General features: G+C 44.5%; 2 protein-coding genes across 5 annotated transcripts; one reads left to right on the top strand and one right to left on the bottom strand.

Moving 5' to 3' along the window:
* Nucleotides 1-1,495: 1,495 nt before the first annotated feature.
* Nucleotides 1,496-10,408, bottom strand: zgc:158263 (ceramide kinase family protein). The gene is made up of 13 exons (XM_010875079.4): nucleotides 9,743-10,408; nucleotides 9,121-9,219; nucleotides 8,520-8,657; nucleotides 8,009-8,137; nucleotides 7,730-7,793; nucleotides 7,322-7,467; nucleotides 7,066-7,140; nucleotides 6,813-6,965; nucleotides 5,899-6,004; nucleotides 3,855-3,958; nucleotides 2,873-3,069; nucleotides 1,979-2,262; nucleotides 1,496-1,616 (listed from the first exon to the last, which is right to left on the bottom strand). The coding sequence occupies exons 1-13, from the start codon at nucleotides 9,867-9,869 to the stop codon at nucleotides 1,496-1,498; spliced, it is 1,743 nt and encodes a 580-aa protein (XP_010873381.2). The 5' UTR covers nucleotides 9,870-10,408.
* A 218-nt stretch (nucleotides 10,409-10,626) lies between these two features.
* On the top strand, nucleotides 10,627-14,753 carry naa10 (N-alpha-acetyltransferase 10, NatA catalytic subuni). 4 transcript variants are annotated; one of them, XM_010875082.5, is made up of 8 exons: nucleotides 10,627-10,827; nucleotides 11,300-11,398; nucleotides 11,619-11,677; nucleotides 11,768-11,813; nucleotides 11,959-12,074; nucleotides 12,296-12,343; nucleotides 13,904-13,988; nucleotides 14,167-14,753. In XM_010875082.5, exons 1-8 carry the CDS (start codon nucleotides 10,807-10,809, stop codon nucleotides 14,338-14,340), a joined length of 648 nt encoding a protein of 215 aa, XP_010873384.1. In that variant the 5' UTR covers nucleotides 10,627-10,806; the 3' UTR covers nucleotides 14,341-14,753.
* Nucleotides 14,754-18,852: the final 4,099 nt, after the last annotated feature.

The following is an 18,852-nucleotide window of genomic DNA, read 5'->3' as shown; positions in this document are numbered from 1 at the left end:
CATATCATTATCCAAGTCTACTATGAAGAGACTTCATGAGAGCAAATACAGAGGGTTCACCACAAGGTGCAAACTATTCATAAGCCTCAAGAATAGAAAGGCCAGATTAACCTTCTAAAAAGCCAGCCCTGTTCTGGAATCGCATTCTTTGGACTGATGAAACTAAGATCAACCTGTACCAGAATGATGGGATGAAAAAAGTATGTAGAAGGCTTGGAACATGATTTGAAGCATACCACATCATCTGTAAAACACAGTAGAGGCAGTGTGATGGCATGGGCATGCATGGCTTCCAATGGCACTGGGTTTCACTAGTGTTTATTGATGATGTGACAGAAGACAGAAGCAGTCGGATGAATTCTGAAGTGTATAGGGATATATTTTCTGTTCAAATTCAGCTTAGTTGATTGGGTGGCGCTTCACTACAGATGGACAATGACCCAAAACATACTGCAAAAACAACTCAGGAGTTTAATACAAATAAGTGGAATATTCTGCAATGGCTGAGTCAATCACCTGATCGAGCATGCTGAAGACAACTTAAGGCAGAAAGACCCACGAACAAACCACAACAACTGAAGACAGCTACAGTAAAAGCAAGGGAAAGCATCACAAAGGAGGAAACGCAGCGTTTGATGATGTCAATGCATATAATTCGACCAATTACATTTGATCCCCGGAAACAAGAGGACCGTGAATGAAAATGGTTCCAATCCCTAAACGTTTCATATTATATTTTTGAATTAAAGCTGAAAGTCTGCACTTGGGTTGCATCTCGGTTGATTCATTTCAAATCCATTGCGGTGGCGTACGGAGACAAAATGAGGACAACGGTGTGAGTGTCCACATTTTGCCAGACCGAACGGTGTCCATTCACAGATCTGAAATGGGAATCCTTCCACAGACATCGGTCAGGACCTTTCTCCGTCTTATCTGACACAGTCCCATGTAGCCCAGTTGGCAGAGTACGGACGTCGGTTTGTTCCCCAAAAAGGGGTCACGAACAAAAGAGTGAACATTTGTGTACTCACTACTGTAAGCTGATCTGTGTGTGTGTGTGTGTGTGTGTGTGTGTGTTTGATATGTATATGACACAAGGGGTTAGTGTAACACTGTTTGCCAGTAACACAGCCTTATTCAAGTGTCAAGGATGTTTCCTCTCATTCACACTGACAGCAGAGATTTCTGGCCAGCAGAAATCTTACTACAGCCTGTAATGTCTTCTTTTCTGGTATCGTGCTCGTCTCTGTGAGCCGAGTGGACAGACCCTCTCTAGAAAAGGGGTAATCAAATTCAAATTCACATTGTAGTAGTTATACAGTAGCCCCGTTTCCCCATTGTCAAATTACCTCAGACAAGGCAGTTAGTTTCTGTTTACTTCAACCACCACCCCCTCCTTGCAGGCCTGCTTACACCATACAGAACTTCAGGCACAGGGGGGATATTGTATATAAACAGACTGTGTAAACTTTAAACGTTTGAATGAATCCCAGCTTTAGTTGTGAAGGACACATCTCCCTCTGCAGGTTCCTTGTCGCTCTCTGCAAATCCCAGAGGTTGGGGCCAGTCCGTCTTCGATGCCACGGGCATACAGTCTCACCAGCTGACAGTGAACCCTGCGGATGAGGAAGGAACGGGAGATGTGCTTTTGATTATGTTTGTACTTCTCAACAGAGTTTGCTGATCCAAACTGATGTCCTGGCACAGCTATTTTATTTCCCTGTGGTCTTTAAATTAAAATGACAGTTGCAGGGTTGCAAAATCCCAAGTACGTGCAGTAAAGTGTATGTTTTCCGGTAATCTTGGTCGACAGATTATCAGATCATGTTGATCTGATAAAATCTCCCCCCCCCCCAGGTGAGTAAAAGGCCCCAGGTGAGGCCTAAAAGCGGAGTACAGAATGTACCCTAAAAACGTAGCTTTGTTCCCACTTCCGATTGTGATGACTTACAGAACATGACACGGGGGTTTTGTTCACCTGCAGAGGATCTCCGTATGGGGAAGGAGCTCTCCGTCACAGTTCCACACGGACACCGAGGGGGCCTTGCTGCAGCACAGACCACACAAGGCTTTCTTCTTCTGTCTCCTGTAGCTGGTCACTCCTGCCAGGTGCTGTTTGGATCCACTCTGAATTGGTGCCTCATCCTCCTCTGCCAACACTCCGTCCTTCACGGCCTCTTCGTCCTCATCGTCCTCCGCTCCAGGCGGGAGAGAAAAACGTACCGCCTTCACACGGTGAACTTCCACAAACGGCAGGTCAAACTGAGATGGACAGGAAGGAAAGATACCCCAAATGCAAGTTAAAAAATATTTGTTGACGTCTTTCACAGTTATACCAGTTGTGGTAGTCTTTTGCTGGTGCATACTCTACCAATCACGGTAGTATTTTTGCCAGTGTATACAATGCCACGGTAGTGTTCTTGTTATGGTTAGGATGAAGATGTTCTGGTACTGGTTTAGGTTGGTTAAGTTTAGGATAAATATGACCTGGTACTGGGTTAGAATTAGGATTAAGATGATCAGGTACCGGGTTGGGATGATCTGGTACTGGGTTAGGATTAGGATTAAGATGATCAGGTACTGGGTTGGGATGATCTGGTACTGGGTTAGGATTAGGATTAAGATGATCAGGTACTGGGTTAGGATTAGGATTAAGATGATCAGGTACTGGGTTAGGATTGGTTTGAAGACTTTCTAGCACCAGGTTAGGATTAGAATGATGTTCTGGTACTGTATTAGGATGAAGATGTTTTGGTATTAGGTTGGGATGAATATGTTGTAGTACTGGGTTTGGATTAGAATGATGTTCTGGTACTGGGTTTGGATGATGATGTGGTACTGGATCAGGATGATGTTGTGGTACTGGATTCACCTGGTCCTGCGTGGTGGTGTGCCTATGTAGGAAGGTGAGGAACCCTAGTGGGTGTGTGTCCCGTACGATGATGAGGTCAGCTGTCCCATCGGCCAGGTGTGCAGAGGGGGACAGCCCTAGGGGACTGCGGGGACAGGAGCTGGACATGCAGGTGAGGGACACGGCCCTGAACCTCCCCTCCACACTCACCCATTTACCTGCAACATGGGACAGAGAGAGCAGAGGGAGTTCTGGGACCGAATCGGGTTTAAGCCCTGGTTACCTGCCCCGAGACAGAGATCCGCAGCTCATCAGCAGCTGGCCACTCATTTCTTCAGCGGGGGTGGGAAACGTAATTTCTAGGCCACATATTAACCCTAAGTAATGCCGCATCCGAGGGTACGCTCAATCAGGCCCCAAAGATGGCGGAGAAGGTGGACAAAGTGCGATTAGACCCAAACATGCCTTCTGTCGTTGGCTCCCTGCTCGCTGGATGACGCCGGCTGCTTTATGTTGGCCAGTCGCGTCACAGCCACTCACTAGCAAGTGGAACAGTCCAGGTGGACTGACCGCTGAGCCACCATTTCTCATTTTGGAGTATTACTGGGGTTATTAGAAGCGGTTTTGAACACGACTGGCCTGTATCCATTTTTTTCATTGAAAAGATCTTGTTACTCTACAAGGTTGTCCTCAAGAGCTTCCGATAGGGATTTGGGGGTCACCAGAACAGTAAAGGTGGGGGACCGAATACAACTGTAGAGGGTATAGAATATGTACAGGTGGAGGATGTTACTTAAGAGTCAGCACAGTATGCTCTACATGCAGCAACAGAAGATATGAATGATAAAAATCAGCACTGTCGGTTATTAAAATGCACCGTTGTCTGTTGCTGGAGGATTACCTCGTATGTTTTACGAGGTACGTTTGCACCATTAGCTGTGAGTATGACAAACCTCCCAAGCCCTTTTAAGCCTCGAATATATTTAAGCTCTCGTGTTTTTACCTTCAGAGTCACTGCCGAACTGACTGAAGTGGGAGCTGTACAGGGAACTGGCATTTGGAGAATGAGGGAACAGTCTCTCTGTGCTCTTAGAACACACGCTACACCTAGAACACACGTAAACACACGACATGACATGTGTAGGTAGAACATTTCAGTGATGTAGCAACAACAAACCCATGCATGTCATTAATCTTATGATCACCTCAAAACGGCCTTAACCTCATCCCCAGGCTGTTCAGCACATATAAGCTTGGCACAACAATCATGTTGAAGAATTATTTCATGGGAGGTAATCAAGAATTTGTCATCTTTTCATTTCAGCATGGGGCCAAATTGAGTTTTTCTGACATTTGCTAACAGAAAACACTTGTCCACTGCACTCTGTCTGGCATGGGCCAGCTACAGTTATTAGCCTACAACACATGATATTTGCCTTTAGTTAGCAACTGCAATTGTAGCAATATAACTTTATCACAATTATCTCTTTGGCAAGCCTTGTGTCAATACAGAATGGAGACAGTGTTTGGGAGGACACGACACGTGGGGGGGGGGGGGGGGGGGGGGGTTGTTGTGGGAGATGATTGGTAGACTAAGATGATTAAGCTAACGCATATCACGCCAGGAATTTCACAAGTCTTATGTTTAGTGAAGGTCAAGTATGACGAATTGTTCCACCAGATCTTCTGCACATTTTGGGCAGAAGTGTTAGTAAATGAGATTACACAAATCCCCACTGACCTACCCATCACAGACAGGACATTTATTTGTTCTTACACTTCACTTACTTTCCACTTATTATTGTTAGCGTTGAAGCATCGTCCAGACAGTTGTTTTGGTCAAAATACTTATTTCAGAGCTTTCTACTTGAGTTGTCAGAGTGTCAGCGTGTTCAGACTCACCCCAAAACATGTTTCAAAGTCTCCACACACTAAACTATGAAGACTAAAAATTAAATTCAGTGGGGCCATTTGAAAAGTTAGAGAGCAATTTTTTTTTTTCTGCAAACATCACTAGTTGTGCATTTTCTGAAAACAGAGGGATACGTTCAGTGCCGTTCCCCTCAAAGGTTAAACAGAGAAGACGTGTAATATCTTGCTTGTCTAGACGGGCCGTGTGGCTACGCATACTGAAAGACAGATTAAACAATGTAGCGTACAAAGCCTGAGGACCCAGGCTCAGTTGAATCTTGGTGGTGAGGTTACACAAGACTAGCAGAGCGCGGATATCGAAAGGAGTTCCAAGACGGGCAAATGCAGTTCATGAAGTGCACATTTCTCATCATAATAGTGGAAAGAGCAAGGTGTTCATACGTAAACACGCCTTTATAGACCTCGAAGAGATGATGTGGTGAAGCATTTATTTTGCTATATACAGCCACTGCAGTAGATGGTTCTTGCATGCAATTAGAAACTGAACTTTGACCGAAACAACTGTGGTTGATACTCCAACACTAAAAGTAAACTCTTGCATGATATAAAAATCCCTTTAACAGTCTCTTATTGTCTGTGGGGCAGTTATTGGAGACAAAATACTTTGGGTACAGTCTTTCACTCTACTCCCGCGACTCCATCCTCTGTCCGGGAGGTGCTGTCAGCGTCTCCTTTTTCTACTCCTCACGTCCAGATCAGGTTGCTTACAGTACGGCGACATGGAAAGCACCGTGCTTATTGAGGGAGAGAACTCAGCGACAAGAGCCTCGGTGGCGGTGAGGCGAACATGGCGGAGGAAAACCAAGCCGTGTCACCTTAGCCTTCTAGTGACATGAGGTAGCCTGAACACTTTCTCCCCAAGGAAGGGCGGGACAACATGAAATCCAAGGCCACCGATCCTAACGGGGCCTTACAGTTGAGAAGGGTAGCGATGCCACAACTCACTCGCTTAGCTTCCTTGAGTTGCTAAGCTCATGAATACTTTATGTGGTCGAGACCACACTGAGTGCTTTCAGGGTAGGCATGTGCCTACGTGTGTGTTTGAAGTCCCTCCAGGTAATAAGCAAGTTCATTGATATTGATGGTAAAATAGAGAGCGCAGAGTTATTTGTTACCCAGACAGGCAGCGTGTGTTGTCCCGGGGATTGGAGAGCTGGGGGTCCGCGGGCAGGTACTGGACTATGCCAGCGTAGCTCCTGTTACTCAGGTAAACCATGGCACCTGGGGGCGAGGGGGGGGGGGGGTTAGCGGCTGTCCTATGACTCATACTGTAAACACGCACTGACAGCTTAACGTACAGAGGAGGAAGTGGGGATCCAGTTGTGTAATCCGGTGGAATAATGTTTCAACCAGGTTTTCCCTCAACTATGGCCACGCCCCTCCCTGACTAATCACCACATTGGCCTCTGCTAACTGGATTGTCAGTCCAGCGCCATTAGTCTGCAGTTTTCCCTTCACCGTGTTCAGTTATTAGGGATTTAATAGGGTGGCCATCTTGGCTTAGTTTGTTGTTGTGTATGACGAACCAAAATAACGCAATTTGCGTGTCTGTGCGCGCAATAAACTTGACAGGTATATAATATAAAGTTTTGAATGCAGCCTCCATTTCCGCATCTAACATCCTGGTAACAATAGTGCTGAACCTGAACTTTAGACTTCACCAAGTTTATTATTATGGAAACATTAAGTTACAATTGAGAGTTTGACAGCCTGACAAAGCCATTACTCCAAATGTCATCAAACATTGTGTTAGAAGCTATAGGTCCTGAGGCAATAGGTTACATGAGTCCATGTGTTATTTTATAGCTTTGATGTCCTCACTATTATTCTACAATACGGAAATTTGATTTGTACCAATAATCCAATAAACAGACATTTCAGGTGTTATCAGTTACGTTGGAACACTTCACAGAAGAACCTGAAACCTGATCATTTCATTACAATCGCTGATATAAAATCCCAGGTCAGCTGACTAAACATTGCGCATGTTCAGAAACCAGCTCTTTTCAACTCTCGGGGACAGACGTACCCGAGTAGTCGTATCGGAGGGGGCCCATCCAGCGGTGCTTCTCGCTCTCAGCCAGCACGTCACCATAGAAACCGTATCCCACCAGTGACACGGCGTAGCGAACCAGGGACGAGCGGTAGTGGACAGAGCACACGTCCAGCGGCTGCGAGTCTCCTGCAGGGGAGACACCCGGATGGGCAACAGGCACCTCAACACTGACCTTAACATTACGACAGTGCGCCTCTGATTTCATGCCTACGGCCCAGTATCTCACCGATGATGATGTGCAGAGCAGAGGTCACCGGGTCGTTGACCCCCATCGTGGCGAAACACACACAGTCGGTTGAGCCTGAGGAGCAAACACACACACACACACACGTCATTGTGCCCTTTAACGCTGTTGCAGAAGAAATGTCTGACCTTCCTGAGAGGTTAGAAATGGGATCGTCTGAACATAGTCATTACCATTGCAGTGAAGACAACACAATGTCCCCAATGCGTTCATCTGTCTAACAAAGATGGCACATCACCTGCAGGAATTATGCCAATGTGAAGGTCACATGACTGTAACGTGAGGGTGGGGTCATGCTCAGAGAGTCCCGCCTCCTGCTGTGTTCGTCCTATCACGCCGTGGAGTAGCTCGCTGAACATTCCATCCCCGCCCACACATATCACACTGTGGTAGAATCAGACATAAGCAACCACGTCAGTGATTATGCCCAATCCCAGATGCAGTATGTCCAAGCAGTCCCCCCATTCCCTATATAGTGCACACATTTTCCCCAGAGCCTCTCATCAAAAGTAGTGCACGACGTAGCCAACTGGGTGCTGTTTGGGACACCACCCGCTCCCCGAGCCAATCTTATTGTGATGGTTGTTTTGTGTGGGCCCCAGCGAGTGTTACCGTTCACACAGCAACACCGAAATGTTCGACATACCCGTCGAAACCGGTCAGGTCTTTTTTCAGAATGTGGTCCCTCGCCTGATTGCCGCGCTCTGTCACTGAACGACAAAAACAAACCAAAGATTTTGTTCACCTCCAGGGGTAGACAGTGTCATTGTATAACAAATCTGGTAAATACATGCCATCTGTAGCGCGGAAATGTGTCATGCTAAACACTGCATAATTAACTTGTCAATCAGCCCACCCGACCCAAAACAATCTGTCGGTAGAGAAACAGGGTTCGCTCTTCATCAGTGCCTCACATGGTTCTCACCTACAACATGACAGCTGATGCCAGCCAGCTCAAACAGTGGGGCTACCAGAGATTGGTAGATATCTCTCCCTTGTTTCTTCCCTCCAAACGGGTTGATGAACACCAACAGCCTGTGAGGACGAGAAGGGCCTGGGACAGGAGAGGGAAGGAGACGAGAAAGGAGTGGAGGGGAGGAACAGAGGAGCAGAACAGAGGAGTGGGACAGAGGAGAGGGTGAGCGGTTTGGGGAGAATTTTTTTTTACCAGTATATTAGAGTGAAAGCATAACTGTGGACATCCAAACCACATAAGCACACGCAGGTAGAGGGGTGACTGCATATACTAGATGAGAGCCATAGAGTGAGGTTGAATATGTTATATGGGGCAAGAACAGATGCTCACGAGGCCACATCGGGATTTGCTTGCAATACTGGTTAATGTGATCTTCAATTTGACCCTAAGGGGGATAGAAAATACTGTTGAGCTAAACTCAAGTGAACTGGTGTGTCATCTCAGCAATGAGGTCACTTACTGTGGGTCTTCAGGGCCAACCTCAGCTGGGTTACCCACTGGTCTCGAAGGCCCCTACTGGGGCAGCTAAACTGGGTTCTGCCCAGACTCCACAGAAAACCACCAGAACTTCGGCTGCTGGTGCGCTTCACATAGAACACTGGGAGAACCCGACAGGAGAGACAAAGAATTGGAGAAAGATAGAATGAAATGAGTTGGACAAGTGGTCAACTGCATGAATTCAGTGTAAGCGTGTACAAGGAAATACACTGGTGACACGTTAAAGAGGACTCTGCAGTTGCTTGATACAAGTTTGGACTGTATTAATGCAATGCACTTGCTTGATCCTTGGGTAATATACTCTAAATGACAAATGCCCCCATCAGCTTGGTTCAACTGTCATACCCCATCAGAACCCCAAAAAAAGAACTTCCCTTCAAATGTTTCTGATCAATCAATCTGCGTTTCAGTTTTTCACCCCAAAGATTGGTGGGTAGTGTATCAGGTCAATGTTTCAGCTGCTGACTGCAACTTTGCAAAAGCACAGGATTTATATGATTGACACATCACCTGCCTACCCATGGGACTTTAATGTGTTTGACCTTGGCGTTGTAACAACTCACCTGTGAACTCTCTGTCTGCGTCTTCAGAAATTGACCGCCGGGGGGAAACATGCACTCGGCCCTCCTCCACGCTAACAACCTCAGACACTGGTATGGACACTGGGGGTCACAAAACACACACACTAATGTAAACCACTATGATCTTGGGATTGAAACCTATAAGGCCCATGTGACTTTGCTGACAAGTGTGTGTTGGATAAGTGTGTGTGTGTTGTTTTTGCTCTGGGAGTTACATTTTCTAAGTTGTGTTTCATGTTGGTGCTGTTTAACTTGATATTCAGCTTTACTAGAGAATGCAAATGCTTAATGAGTGAAGTAATGAGTGCTGCCCTATAATGAATCTGTTTACACACACAAACCACACTCTGAAACACACTAGCTAGCTCACATCACAGAACTGATATATTTTACCACTATCATAGCCTTTACATTACTTTCCACTAGCATACGGTCTTCAAAACAGGTTTGGTAACTTTCTATTAGTGATGCATAACGTACAGTCTACAAGCATGCTGAGCAATATTGGTGTTAGGTAATAGCATCATATACGCAACTCAAGGGTTCAAAATATATTTAATTCAAGGGATTTAACAGAGACACTCAAATGGTAGAAGACACTTACCGGTCATCTTGCTGCGGTTTTTCTTATCAAGCTCAGTCCAGTTGAGGTGCCAGCCGGTAAGAACTGCCCAGAAACGTTTCTTACCGACCCACAGACTGGCCTCCAAGCGAACTAGATGTTCGTCCATACCGCGCGTTTTTACAAACGTCTCTATAGTATAGACAGACAGGATCGTACTTCTCACATTAGCAGAACAATATGGATGGAACAACAAGGAAGACCGTTATTCAAAAAATTCCATATCACCACTTATTCAAATGATAAACGTTATCTTATCGGTAAAGCCAGAGACATGTAGGCGACCTTACTGCTCTAAAAATACGTTGTCATCCTTATATCAGCCTCTCGGTATCTGTCTCGCACCTGTCTGCAAAGTGCGCTCGCTGATTGGATGCTACTACCTGTGCCGCAGGTTAATTAGCATAAAGTAGAGTCATGTCAACATTGGATTCTCTGTTTAGACTGGCTAATTTGGATTTTTCTTCGTGTATGGGTCTTTTGATCAATCACAATTTATTTAGAAAACATTCAACTGACTGGTCAAAAAGACTATATTTTGGGCTGTATGTGTATAAGCAGCGATACTTTTTGGTGACGCTTGCGCCTGTCCTCATTGAGTGTTAGAGTTTCTACAAAATAGGTTTTGGTGTAGCCAGGGTTATGTTAAATACGATGAACATTGAATATTTCGGCTCATATCCTTTCACCTCATATAATTTATGTTGACTTAAAGTAGCCTTTGTGTATTTTGTAAAATTCTAGCTATGTTTAAAATGTGTTAAGGATCATTCGATTAAAGCACAACATTTCAAAACGTTGCGTCCGGTCAACAAGAACTAAAAAAAGAGTGTCGTGTTGAACGTGCCCCGGTCTAATACCACGTGACTAGAGGCGGGCCTCACCTTTGAACCACTTCCGGTTAAGCGCATGCCTCCTCTTCGAATTAGCTAGCTAACTGGCTAACATATCTTCGTATATTTATAGGCAACATTAGGAGTTCATACAACGGTTTGGTTCCGTAATTTAATTTCTGATCACCTGAACGTGTGACTTGCGTAGACAACATGAATATTCGCAACGCAAGAGTAAGTCAGTTGCTGAGTTGATCATTCGATACTGTAGCTCCGTATGCAACATTGGGTATTACTAGGTTGAAGACTAGCGTTAGCCGAGCAATTCTCAGCACTGGTCTTTGAGTACCCCCAATAACAACATATTTTGTTATAGCCCCTGAAAAACATACCAAATCAGGGCATTTAAATCTTTTGACAAATAAAGTGTGCTTGTCCGGGGTTAAATTACAAATGTGCATTGTTTCGGGTTCCTAAGACCTGGGCCGGAGTTGGGAACCACTGAGCTAGCCAACCATAGCTAATAATAACAACGCAAGGCGTTGGGATATTTCCACGTTTACTTGTCAACTCAAGCTGTGAACCTGCTAACTAGCATTTTTAGTTACTATGTAATTGTTTACGATTTGGTTCGTTACAAATTTCGCAAGTAGTATTTTCACACCGTTTTAGACCTTTTGATATTTTATTATATTTGTGTCCTCAGCCGGAAGACCTTATGAACATGCAGCATTGCAACCTGCTGTGTCTCCCAGAGAACTACCAGATGAAGTACTACTTCTACCATGGATTGTCCTGGCCCCAGGTTAACATGGCTACCACAGTCTTCATCATGACATCTTCATCTGCCATTTTGTTCACATATTTTTCCTCAAATCTTACAGCACATTAAATCTCATCAACTTTCACTCATCAACTTGACAAAGAAATGTTAGATTTAGCATAATCTGCCACTGGATGTCTCCTCTCTTTAGTCTCTGTATCTATTATCTCTGTAAAATCACTTATTTTGCTCAATCTTTCAGCTTTCATACATCGCAGAGGATGAGAATGGCAAAATAGTGGGATATGTTCTGGCCAAGATGTGAGTATAGCTGAAACAGTCTTCTGAGCATTATGTCCTAACAGTGTTTCTGTGTGCTGACTGGGCCCTCACTCTGTATCTGACATTCAGGGAGGAGGATCCAGATGATGTTCCCCATGGTCACATTACTTCGCTGGTGAGTCTCCATTCCCTGGTGTCTATTGTAGTTTGGACTGATGTAGAATGTTATTAAATCTTATCCTGAAATAGGAAAGGACCCTCTTCTGCGGCCCTCGTTGGGTTGTTTAGTTGTGTTTAGCTGTGTTGTGTCTGTCACTCAGGCAGTCAAGCGCTCCCACAGACGTTTGGGTCTGGCTCAAAAGCTGATGGACCAAGCCAGCCGAGCAATGATTGAAAACTTCAATGCCAAATATGTCTCACTTCATGTCCGGAAAAGGTAGTGCAGTGTGCTGGTTTCATTTTCAGGATTTTTACATGAGAATATCTAGACAGGTTGCTATAACTTAATGCTACGTACAAATCACTGTTTATATATTATATTATTTATATATATATATATAATATATCAATTGCATGGAGAGAGAGAGCTTGTTCATTCAAGTTGTTTTTTTTGTTCACAAGTAACTTGAATTGCATCCCTCTAATTTTCTCCTACTGCAGTAACCGAGCGGCCTTGCACCTGTACTCAAACACACTGAAATTCCAGTAAGTAACGAGAATCTGCTCCCATCTTTCTGACAACGACCCCTCCTTCATGGACGTATGGCAGGGATGATTGTTTTAGCGGTCCTTCGTGGACGTATGGCAGGGATGATTGTTTTAGCGGTCCTTCGTGGACGTATGGCAGGGATGATTGATTTAGCAGTCCTTCGTGGACGTACGGCAGGGATGATTGTTTTAGCGGTCCTTCGTGGACGTACGGCAGGGATGATTGATTTAGCGGTCCTTCGTGGACGTACGGCAGGGATGATTGATTTAGCGGTCCTTCGTGGACGTATGGCAGGGATGATTGGTTTAGCGGTCCTTCGTGGACGTATGGCAGGGATGATTGATTTAGCGGTCCTTCGTGGACGTATGGCAGGGATGATTGTTTTAGCGGTCCTTCGTGGACGTATGGCAGGGATGATTGATTTAGCGGTCCTTCGTGGACGTATGGCAGGGATGATTGATTTAGCGGTCCTTCGTGGACGTATGGCAGGGATGATTGATTTAGCGGTCCTTCGTGGACGTATGGCAGGGATGATTGTTTTAGCGGTCCTTCGTGGACGTATGGCAGGGATGATTGATTTAGCGGTCCTTCGTGGACGTATGGCAGGGATGATTGATTTAGCGGTCCTTCGTGGACGTATGGCAGGGATGATTGATTTAGCGGTCCTTCGTGGACGTATGGCAGGGATGATTGTTTTAACGGTTCTTCGTGGACGTATGGCAGGGATGATTGATTTAGCGGTCCTTCGTGGACGTATGGCAGGGATGATGCATCACAATCCCAGAAATAGTTTTCATTGGAGGGAGAAAGGTCCTTATCAGCTGGGGCTGTGAAATCACTGCCACGCAGGGTTCTAACCCCGATCACAGCCTTCCAACTGTGCCGCGTGTCTGTGGGAAAGGGCTCATTGCAAATTGGATCAGCAACATCTGGTGTTGGTCTGCCAGTTGTTGGACGGAGCTACCTCAACATTTAAATGCTCGTGTTTTTTTAGCAGGCGGCCTCGTACCTAAGGATTCCTAGAAGCAGTTAGGGGAAACTGTGTTGGTAAAGGACAGAACTTTATATTTTTAACCTTATCTGCCCTGTGTTTTTCAAGGCTGTTTCTGCAAATTGGACATCATTAAATTGGGGAGGGAAGAAAAACAGGGTGAAATCCTGAGAAAAAGATTTGAGAACTTTGTCGGACCGTCATGTACGCCAGCTAATTAGTAAAGAGCCTCATGCACTCAGACTAATTAAACATTAGGCCGACATGCATAGACCAAGATACACCGGGTCCTGTCATCCCGGGCTCAGGTTCACCATGCCTTAAAGCAAGTGCCTCTTTCGCAGGTCTGCCTCCTATTGAAACAATTCAGATTGTCATGTCAAGAACTGTGCTTTCCTATTCCCTGACGCAACCAAGGGACTGTTTTAGGGGCAAATATGTCTGCTCATGTGATTTGTTGCATGCTGATTTAACCGGGGGTTAGTCTGCAGTGCTACAAACACGATGTAATTGTGTGTTGTTCTCACTAAAATACGTTGCTGATAATTTATTTAATCGTCCACAGGATTAGTGAAATAGAGCCCAAGTACTATGCAGATGGGGAGGATGCCTACGCCATGAAGAGAGATCTAGCCCACATGGCTGATGAGGTGAATTTTTACTCTTTCCCCTTTTGAAATAGTATGAGTCATAATCAGCATAAAACCTTGCGGAAGAAATTGATGAATGAGGGGCTTTTAAAGGGTTAAGGGTCAACCTTTTCCTGTGTCACCTGCATTCTGACTGTGTGTGTGTGTGTGTGCGCTTTTCTGTCTATGGGTCCCACAGTTGAGAAAGCATGGAGTAAAGGCACTGGGTCAGGATGCTCCCACTGCTACGACCCCAACGGGTGACCAGGAGAAGGAGGTGGGGGACAGTGGCGGAGACAGCAAAGAGTTGAGCGAAGTCAGTGAGGCCACAGAGAGTACAGACGTCAAAGATTCATCCTCCGATTCACAATGACTGCCACTTTGATAGCCTTTTTTTTTTTTTTTTTTTTGCCACCGGAGTCGCATAACTACACTTTTTGTCATGCCGGGAAATAGGAAAAACTGCTGTGCACCGCGTGACGGATGATGATGGTGGTGGTCGTCTGTTACTCATCCCTTTAGAGCGTGTGGACAGGAAAAAAGTTTTTCCAGAACTTTCTTTGCGTTAGTGACGAATGAAGCAACAGAGAATTTAGTTGAAACGGGAATATTTTTGGAATTGGTTTTGTGGTCAAGTTCACAACTGACTCCTGACGTGATGTTGTCACCACCAAATACCACTGTTGCCACTAACCCATGAAATAATAACATGTGTTTTGGGATGTGACAATTTGTTCTGTTGAGTATTTTTTCAAAAATACTTACAAATAAAAATTCTAACTAATAGTTTTGGTAGAGGCGTTTTGTTTTTGTAGTTTTGCAGGAATATTATTCAGGAATATTTGGTTGGTGCAATTCAAAGCATGACCACTAGATGGTAATATAGTGCTGTAATATGGGCTTTATTCAGACTGGGAGAATTGTTTTTGAACCAGTTGCTCTTGTCTTTAACAAGACTGACGACAAAGACCGAAACCATGTTTGCAAAGTTCAGAGCATCAACAGTGCTTTGGGAAGTATTCAGACCTCACTTCGACTACCATTTTGGTTTGTTATTGAATTAATTCATAATTGATTCTATACTTTTTTTGCCATCAATATACACACAATACCTCGTAATGACAAAGCAAAAATGTTTTTAGAATTGTGCTGATTCATAATAAAAAGCTGATAGATATAATGTAGATATCTATTCATACTCTTTGCCATGTCACTCCAAATTGAGCTCAGATGCATCCTGCAACCTTCGATCATCCTTGAGATGTCTTGATCCTGGCTTTGAGTCCACCTTTGGCAAATGCAGTTGATTGTACATGATTTTAAAAGGCACCCATCTACACAAAGGTCCCACACCTCACAGTGCATTTTATAGCAAAAACCATGTAGGTTGTAAATCCAAGGTTCTCTTTGTAGACCTCAGAGATTGAATTGTGTTGTCATAGGTCTGGGAAAAATAAGAAATTGCTGAAGCATTGAAAGCTCCCAGGAATACAGTGAGCTCCATCATTGTGGAACAGAAGAAGATTGGAAACCCCAAAGACTTCTGGCAATTCTTCTGAGTTGATCTGCGAAGATGCGTGAACCTCTGAATCATTCCATGAATGGTCATCATGCTATGGGAATGTTTCTCAGCGACCGGGACCTCTAGACTGGTCAGGATAAAGGCAAGGATGAACAGAGCAAAATATAGAGAGGTCCTGGAAGAAAACCTAATCCAGAGTGTACAGGGTCTCAGACTAGGACGAAGAGATATTTCATTATGACAACGACCTGAAGCCAAGACAACACTGGAGTGGCTTCGCGGGAACTCGGTGAATGTCCTTGAGTGACCCAGCTAAAGCCGGACTTGAAACCCAGTGAACATCTGTGAGAATGAAAGAGAGGATCTACATAGAAGAATGGGAGAAACTGGCCTGATCTGGTAGAAGCATCCACTAAAACACTCAAAGCTCGTTACCAAATGCACTTCAACAAAGTACTAAATAAAGGGTCTGAATACTGAAGTACATGAAATTAGTCAGTTTTTTTTATTCAAGAATTTGGCGCATTTAAGAATTTGGCACGGTTTGTTATAGGATACTATAATTTTAGATTGATGGCAAAAATGTATATAATCAGGAAAGTCTAGAACACAACAACATGGAGAAGGTGAAAGGAGTAATTCCCTGTCCTGGAAAATTGCAATGTCTTACTTTCATTTTATGAGAAAATTAATTAGAATTGTTTTTCTGCAGGATTTCAATTTGGGACATGCATCGTTAATCCCAGTAAACACAGAGAAGCTACACTTCATATGGAGAACCTTTTATTAAATGTTGCTGAGCTGTCACCCAGTAGCCTAAACACAGAGAAGAAACACTTCAGAATATGGAGTGTATCTAACTAATCCTAACCCTTGTAGAAGGGGGCAAGTTACCCCCAACATGCTCATCCAACATATTACTACTTTATTTAAAAAGTATTCAACATTATCTGAAAAAAATTATTGATCTAACCTAATTGAAACATATCAAAAAATGTGAACCACTTACATCAGAATTGTTTTGTGGAAATATGTCCAAACGTTGTGATGACAGAACAGGGAAAGTGTTGGGCAACAAATCTGGTCACATCTTGTGGGATTTTGGTGAATTACATGGGGGGCCATCTTACCTCAACGTACCCTATAGGCTATACATATTTATACACTCACCCAAAGGATTATTAGGAACACCATACTAATACTGTGTTTGACCCACTTTCGCCTTCAGAACTGTCTTAATTCTACGTGGCATTGATTCAACAAGGTGCTGAAAGCATTCTTTAGAAATGTTGGCCCATATAGAGAGGATAGCATCTTGCAGTTGATGGAGATTTGTGGGATGCACATCCAGGGCACGAAGCTCCCGTTCCACCACATCCCAAAGATGCTCTATTGGGTTGAGATCTGGGGACTGTGGGGGCCATTTCAGTACAGTGAACTCATTGTCATGTTCAAGAAACCAATTTGAAATGATTCAAGCATTTTGACATGGTGCATTATCCTGCTGGAAGTAGCCATCAGAGGATGGGTACATGGTGGTCATAAAGGGATGGACATGGTCAGGTAGGCCGTGGCATTTAAACGATGCCCAATTGGCACTAAGGGGCCTAAAGTGTGCCAAGAAAACATCCCCCACACCATTACACCACCACCACCAGCCTGCACAGTGGTAACAAGGCATGATGGATCCATGTTCTCATTCTGTTTACGCCAAATTCTGACTCTACCATCTGAATGTCTCAACAGAAATCGAGACTCATCAGACCAGGCAACATTCTTCCAGTCTTCAACTGTCCAATTTTGGTGAGCTCGTGCAAATCGTAGCCTCTTTTTCCTATTTGTAGCGGAGATGAGTGGTACACGGTGGGGTCTTCTGCTGTTGTAGCCCATCCGCCTCAAGGTTGTGCGTGTTGTGGCTTCACAAATGCTTTGCTGCATACCTCGGTTGTAACGAGTGGTTATTTCAGTCAAAGTTGCTCTTTCAGCTTGAATCAGTCTGCCCATTCTCCTCTGACCTCTAGCATCAACAAGGCATTTTCGCCCACAGGACTGCCGCATACTGGATGTTTTTCCCTTTTCACACCGTTCTTTGTAAACCCTAGAAATGGTTGCGCGTGAAATACAGATTGTGAAATACTCAGATCGGCCTGTCTGGAACCAACAACCATGCCACGCTCAAAATTGCTTAAATCACCTTTCTTTCCCATTCTGACATTAAGTTTGGAGTTCAGGAGATTGTCTTGACCAGGACCACACCCCTAAATGCATTGAAGCAACTGCCATGTGATTGGTTGATAAGATAATTGCATTAATGAGAAACTGAACAGGTGTTCCTAAGGATCCTTTAGGTGAGTGTAAATACAGTATCTCACAAACGTGAGTACACCCCCCACGTTTTTGCTAATATTTCATTATATATTTTCATGTGACAACACTGAAGAAATGACACTTTGCTACAATGTAAAGTAGTGAGTGTACAGCTTGTATAACTGAACATTTGCTGTCTCTGCAAAATAACACACAGCCATTAGTGTCTAAACCGCTGTCAACAAAAGTGAGCACACCCCTAAGTGAAAGTGTCAAAATTGGGCCCAAAGTGTCAATATAATTTTCCAGGACTGCCTTAACCCTCTTGGGCATGGAGTTCACCAGAGCTTCACAGGTTGCCACTGGAATGACAACATCACTGAGCTGTTGGATGTTAGAGACCTTGCACTCCACCTTCCATTTGAGGATGCCCCACAGATGCTCAATAGGATTTAGGTCTGGATACATGCTTGGCCAGTCCATCACCTTTACCCTCAGCTTCTTTAGCAAGGCAGTGGTCATCTTGGGGGTGTGTTTGGGGTCGTTATCATGTTGGAATACTGCCCTGCGGCCCAGTCTCCGAAGTGAGGGGATCATGCTCTACTTCAGTATGTCACAGTACATGTTGGTATTCATGGTTCCCTAAATGAACTGTAGCTCCCCAGTCCCGGCAGCACTCATGCAGCCCCAGACCATGACACTCCCACCACCATGCTTTACTGTAGGCAAGACACTTTTCTTTGTATTCCTCACCTGGTTGCCGGCACACACGCTTGACACCATCTGAACCAAATAAGATTATCTTGGTCTCATCAGACCACAGGACATGGTTCCAGTAATCCATGTCCTTAGTCTGCTTGTCTTCAGCCAACTGTTTGCGGGCTTTCTTGTGCATCATCTTTAGAAGAAGCTACCTTCTGGGACGAAAGCCATGCAGACCAATTTGATGCAGTGTGCGGCATATGGTCTGAGTTCTAACAGGCTGACCCCCCAACCCTTCAACCTCTGCAGCAATGCTGGCAGCACTCATATGTCTGTTTCCCAAAGACAACCTCT

The sequence above is a fragment of the Esox lucius genome, chromosome 12 (assembly GCF_011004845.1).
Source record: "Esox lucius isolate fEsoLuc1 chromosome 12, fEsoLuc1.pri, whole genome shotgun sequence".
NCBI lineage: Eukaryota > Metazoa > Chordata > Actinopteri > Esociformes > Esocidae > Esox > Esox lucius.
Note: the sequence above shows the minus strand (reverse complement) of the source record. Positions and strands in the feature narration are given on the sequence as shown.

Coding starts and splice junctions, on each gene's coding strand:
- zgc:158263 (XM_010875079.4), bottom strand. CDS start 9,869: ATGGACGAACATCTAGTTCGCTTGGAGGCCAGTCTGTGGGTCGGTAAG. Junction 7,468..7,729: donor GACCTGACCGGTTTCGACGG/GTATGTCGAACA, acceptor ATTCTACCACAG/TGTGATATGTGTGGGCGGGG. Junction 7,141..7,321: donor CATTGGCATAATTCCTGCAG/GTGATGTGCCAT, acceptor TTTGCTCCTCAG/GCTCAACCGACTGTGTGTGT.
- naa10 (XM_010875080.5), top strand. CDS start 10,807: ATGAATATTCGCAACGCAAGA. Junction 10,828..11,299: donor TGAATATTCGCAACGCAAGA/GTAAGTCAGTTG, acceptor TTGTGTCCTCAG/CCGGAAGACCTTATGAACAT. Junction 12,075..12,295: donor TCACTTCATGTCCGGAAAAG/GTAGTGCAGTGT, acceptor TTTCTCCTACTG/CAGTAACCGAGCGGCCTTGC.